Source organism: Daucus carota, chromosome 1, assembly GCF_001625215.2.
Source record: "Daucus carota subsp. sativus chromosome 1, DH1 v3.0, whole genome shotgun sequence".
Lineage (NCBI taxonomy): Eukaryota > Viridiplantae > Streptophyta > Magnoliopsida > Apiales > Apiaceae > Daucus > Daucus carota.
In genome coordinates this window covers 15717236-15723235 of record NC_030381.2, presented here as the reverse complement: position 1 = coordinate 15723235, position 6000 = coordinate 15717236, and the positions used below count along the sequence as shown (strand labels likewise).

General features: G+C 41.6%; 1 protein-coding gene across 1 annotated transcript; it reads right to left on the bottom strand.

Annotated features, from left to right (window-relative positions):
• Nucleotides 1–926: 926 nt before the first annotated feature.
• On the bottom strand, nucleotides 927–2861 carry LOC108217940 (uncharacterized). Its single transcript, XM_017390855.1, has 2 exons — nucleotides 2018–2861; nucleotides 927–1822 (listed from the first exon to the last, which is right to left on the bottom strand). The coding sequence occupies exons 1-2, from the start codon at nucleotides 2859–2861 to the stop codon at nucleotides 927–929; spliced, it is 1740 nt and encodes a 579-aa protein (XP_017246344.1).
• Between the last annotated feature and the right edge of the window lie 3139 nt (nucleotides 2862–6000).

Below are 6000 nucleotides of genomic sequence, written 5' to 3'. Positions count from 1 at the left end.
CCACCATCTCACCATCCTCATTCACCATGCCATCCTCCACCACCTCTGGAACAACCCCCTCATCATTGTCCTCCACAGCAGGAAGAATGTCTTCCTCATTCACAGCCATGAAGCGAGGATCAGCCGAGCCAAGGCCCATGTCGCGACTCCAGATTTCGAAGATTTCACCGAAGGGCTGGGCAATAACCACCATGCTCTTGAAGTTCTGGGCACCATGGTGTGCCAGAAAGATGGCCAGGCCATTAGCATTAGTGTCACAGAGAGTGGGCTCCAAGTTGAAATTAGGGTCAGCCTTACGCTGGTTAAGCTGTTGCACTAAATCTGCATGGTCTGGGTGGGCTCCTTCAAGAAGAGAGTTCCTCTATTCCCAGAAAGCTTCGAAATGATCCGATTCCAGGTAGAACTGCTGTCAGTCCTCTGCATACGCACGCTTACACCCTTCCAGGAGATCCTGGAACTCATTCAGCCTCTGGTTCTGGATCTCCAAAGACCCAGAGAGCATCCGAAGGATCCTTCCCATGCTGTTGCGGATGACTGCACTTATTCCAGATATATTACCATTTGGGAGGGGCTCATTTAGAAAGCAACTATGGACGTTAATCTTGACCATGCCCCTACGGGGCATGCGCCATCGAGGACTCACATCTACATGCTCCACTGGTTCCATTGCAGGTAAAGGAGGTGAAAGGGTTTACTCAAGAAGATTAAGTGTAAGGTGAGTGGTATGTGCAGAGTGGTGAAAGACGGTATGCTGTAATATATAGCTGATAACAAGGGTTGTGCGAAATCCCAAGCACAGGCACGCGAGCCCGTCCATTGGCCACTAGCAAGAAACTCTTCGGCTACTGCCTTCCATGTCTAAATATCTGCTAGACTAATTATGATTTATCCCCAGAAATGTTATTTCCTAAGCAAACACGCTTGAGTTATTTTTGGGCCCAAAGACGGGCCATCTGAGTTTTCTGGGCTCCTGTTTTTGCCAACACATCAGCCCTGCAATTGAGGTCCCTGGAAATATGTTTTATATAGACCTTAATGGACTTATTGAGCCCAGCCAGGGGAATGTGGGCATCATCCACATTACCAGAAAACAGCTCCAAAAATTTACGGACTAAATTGCTACAGTCTGTATAAATCAACAATGATTTTTCAGCCCACCTTGACTCTGCAAAATTTGTTATGAGGAAAGATAACGCACTCCATTCAGCCTGAAGAGCATTACTCGCATTGCAAGGCCCTGAAAAGGATAAAATAACATCCCCATTTTTCTTTTGAATGTAGCCTCCTATCCCTGCTAGTGATGTGCCTTGCTTGACCTTCCAAGAACCATCCAAGAAAGCTATTAAATCCCAGTTAACCTGAAACAATGCATGCATTTGAACAGATTCAGTTTTGGTGATCGCTTCTATCGGATTATGACTCCACCAAGAAGTCGAGCAATCTGAAATGATGTTCGAGATCAGGCACCACTCTCTGGCCAACACCTTGAGGGTGGCAAATATTTTCCCTCTGTTAACGTGATTACTGTTAAATATTGCATCATTCCTAGAAATCCAAATTGTCCAAAGAGTTGCACTGATGACTATTTTCCAAGCAACTTTCGCTTTTTTATTTTGAACCAACTTTGCACTATCCCATAGATTAAATAGATTTAGGCCCTCTAACAAATCCACATCAAGATGCCACCATAAGCATACTAGTTGCCATAGCTTCTTAGCTACTTGACATTCAAAAAACAGATGATGAGCTGATTCTTCCAAAATTCCACAACATATGCAGATGCCACTACCTGGAACATTAATTCCTCTCCTTGCCAAGAAATCTTTAATAGACAGAATATTCAAATGTACTTTCCAGAGAAAGAAGTTGACTTTCTGTGGTACTCTCAATTTCCAGATGAATTTCCAATTTACTTTATCCCCCTAGGATGACAATTCCATAACTGCCTGGCGAACCGAGAATTCACTTCTTGATACTTGACATATGAGAGAGTCCTGCTTTGTATTTAATTTTGTACCTTTGATGATTAAAACCAGGCTATTTAGTTCCTCAATCTCCCAAGCTCTTAAGCTCCTGGTCCATAGAGACTCTACTGAGGTTACCAACTGCCATTGGTTGAGAAAAAGAGCAACAGAAATTCCTTGCAGCGTGGATAGGCTATATAATTTTTTGTATCTATCCATTAGTGCCATGTCCTCGTGCCAGATATCTTCCCAGAAGAGTACCTGAATACCATTCCCTAATCTCCAGACAAGTTTTCCCCGATCCAATTTCCTTTTGGAAAGCGGATGACATGCAGCTGAAACCATGTCTTGCAAGCTGTTTGAAGACCTTTTCCCAACCAAACTTTCTTGCAAGTTGGAATGCTTGGGACACTTGTACTTGTCTCTAATCCATATGTTCCAGCTTCTGTGGCGTTCCTTATCCCATCTAAATGACCATTTACCAAGCAAAGCCAAATTCTTCACTTTAATTGGCACCAAGCCCAAACCACCATGATCTTTTGAGGAACATACCTTGCTCCACCTAACAGAGTGCATTTTCCGCTTAAAATCTTCTTGACCAGCAAACGAACCCCATAGGAAATCTCTTCTGATCCTTTCAATTCTGTCACACACCCTAGACGGAAGCATATGCAATCCAAGCCAATAAGTTGGGAGACTATCAAGAACTGATTTGATTATAATTGATCTCCCAACTAGGTTTAGAGTATCAGCTTTCCATGAGGCAAGCTTGCTGTGAAAACGTTTGACCAGAGGTTCCCAATAGGCTTTCCTTTTGCTTGAGATACCTATGGAAACTCCCAGGTATGTCATTGGCCACTGCCCAACTTTGCAACCTAATAGTTGGGCTCCCTCCATTTGAGTATTAGAACAATGCTTATGGGTGAAAATCTCACTTTTCTCATAGTTAATTTTCAAGCCTGAGATTAATTGAAAACATTGGAGTACTGACTTGACTCCTGCAATTCATTCCAATGTGTTCTCCACAAATACTATTGTATCGTCCGCAAATTGGAGGTGTGTGATCGGTTGAGAGGAGTCCCCTAAAGAAATTCCTTTAAAGATACCTTTCTCTGCAGCTTTAGAGAGCATACCACTGAGAACTTCTCCAACGAGGTTGAAAAGTAGTGGGGATAGAGGGTCACCCTGTCTTAATCCTCTGCTCGGAACAAATTCTTTAGTTGGTGATCCATTCACAAGGATTGAAATCCTTGCAGACTGCAGTAATCCCTTGATCCAATCGATCCATTCACCATCAAAATTCATCATTGCTAACACCTCAAATAGGAATTCCCAACTGATTGTATCAAAATCCTTCTCAAAATCCAATTTGATTATCATACCCTTTCCTTTTCCCTTCTGTATAGTGTGAACTATTTCTTTTACTAAAAGGATACTCTCCAAAGCCTGCCTGCCTTTGATAAACCCAGTTTGTGATTCACTCACAAGATCATTCATCTGACCAGCCAGCCTAGTTGCTAGTGTCTTTGTGAGTAACTTGATGGTGGTGTTAATCAGGCTGATTGGTCGGTAATGTTTTACTGTAGTAGGCTCTGCAATTTTCGGAACCAGGGCAATGAAAGAAGAGTTTAAACCAGACGGAAGAGTAGCTGAAAGCTTAAACCTTTCAATAAAAATCATCACTTTTGTGCTAATCAGTGGCCACAAGAACTTCAAGCTTCTGATGTTTAGACCATCCGGCCCTGGAGCTTTGTCATCATCCATGTTGTAAAGAGCTGCTTCGACATCTTGCTTGAGAATTGATCGTATTATATGTGATTTAGAAGATTCATCTAGACTTGGGAGTGGAAACGTCCCCGGACCTAGAAGAGATACCCCACTCTGCCTAAAGAAGGCTGAGTAAAATTGATAGAAGGTTCTTTTGATGCTTTCAGAATCTGTTAACCAAGCACCCTTCCAAAACACTCTTTTACTGCTGTTTCTATGCCTCCTTTTCTAGAATTGCTTTATGAAAAAATCTTGGGTTTCGATCCCCCAACTTCATCCAATTCAATCTAGCTTTTTGCTTAAGCATGGATTCTTTCTTGGAGTAAAGTTTTAACAACTTCTCTCTTATTTCCCCCTGCATCCTCCAATCTTGTGCCTTTGTGTTGTTGTCAGCCATCTGCAAATTATCTTCCAGCCTCCTAATTTCTACGTCCATTTTATCTTTGGTTCCCCGAGTCTTGTCCTTAATTCTTTCTTTAATTTTCTTTAGAGCCACATGAATATTTAGTTTCTTCCATTGATTATCACTTATCATCCACTTTTGAACTTCTTCAAGTAGCTCATCAGTGAGAAAGTAGTTAAATATTCTGAATGGCTTGAATTCCCTTACCATGCCCTCCTGAAACACAAAAAGGGGACTGTGATCTGAGTGTTTTCTGCTCAATGACTTAATACTCCAATTTCCAGACTGATACCATTCTGAATTTACCAACATTCTATCCAATTTGCTCCTTTTCCCAGCAGGTCCAAACCATGTAAATTTTGTGTTCAACAAAGTTAGCTCCAAGAAATTGCAGTCCTCTATCCAGCCATCAAATAACTCCATGTCTCTTCTGCTATATACACAGTTACACTTCTCATTTGCCCCCTTATACAGTTAAAATCTCCCACCACAGCAAGTGGTTCACTGCCTATCAGACTTGAACAAACCCTTATTTCCTCCCACAATTCCTTCTTTAGAGAAAGGTCCAGTGGACTATAAACATTAATTATATGAAAATTACCTAGCCCCGACGTTAAGCTGAATGTAACCCAGATCCAGAATCTAGACTGAGCCAGAGCAATACATTTGACATTATTCAGACTCCAAAGAGTAACCAGGCCCCCAGAAAGTCCCAAAGAAGGTTGGCAAACAAAGCCATAAAACCTAGTGTTAAAAGGATATGCTTTCTTTAGTCTATTCTCATCATCACATTTAGTTTCTTGCAAACAGATGACATCCGCCTTCGTATCCTTTATAAGATCCCCTAAGTTTGCTCTAGCTATTTCATTGTTTATACCCCTAATATTCCAACTCAGAATCTTCATATTCATCATTAACATTTAAACAATTATTACCTAAAGGAAACTAGAACTGACTAACTGGCTTAAAGCTCTCCCGCCTCTAGTTGTCTGGCAATTTCTTGCACCGCCAGATCCCTATCTCCCTTGATTTCTAACCCCATCATTTCCGCACTTCTAATGATCATTAAGGCTTCTCTTGTGGACTTTCAGACCAAGTTTGTAGAGACTATTTGTAGACAGTTTGGAGCCTCTCTTGACCTTCTCATCCTAGCAGTTTTTTTACATCCCCCAGACTTTCTTTTTCTGCCCTTAAATTTAATGCCTATTTCAAAAGGGTTCCTCACCCCATTACTAGCTTTCTTTGGCCTTCCTCTGTTGCTCTTAACTTTAAGCTTCTTGCTTACATCCTTACACAAATCTTTCTGAAGGCTAGGATTCAGTTCTGGGTTACAGACCTCTGAGCCAGGGACCGAGTCATTTTGGTGACTAGCATTTGAGCTTATTTCCGGGCTAAAATCAATGCTTCCGAATTCATTAGCTAGGGAGCCTAATTGGAGTGGGGGAGATCACTTGTGAGGCATTGCTGCTTCCTCCCGAGTCATCTATATCTTCTACATTTTCCTGATTCTTTGAAGGTGGCATCTCGATGATTGGAAGTGGACCATTTAACACCGATCCTCTGCTGACCCAGTCTGAAGAGGATCTCTCATTCACCTTACTTTTACTGTTTTCACTATGTATATGCTCCTGGTTGCTTGAAAACTCCATAGGTAAAACTTTACCCACCAGATAATTTGAGTCTGTTATTTCTTTAAACTCCACGAGTTTGTGACTCCCCTTGTACAACACCTGCATATTATCACAAATGTTATCCTGCAAGGTGGTATCTATGCAGATCAAAGGATTAAAGAATTCACTGAGACCATCACTTTGATAAGTCCAACTAATCCATTCCCCAAATCTGCTTGTAAGTGCTTTTAAATTT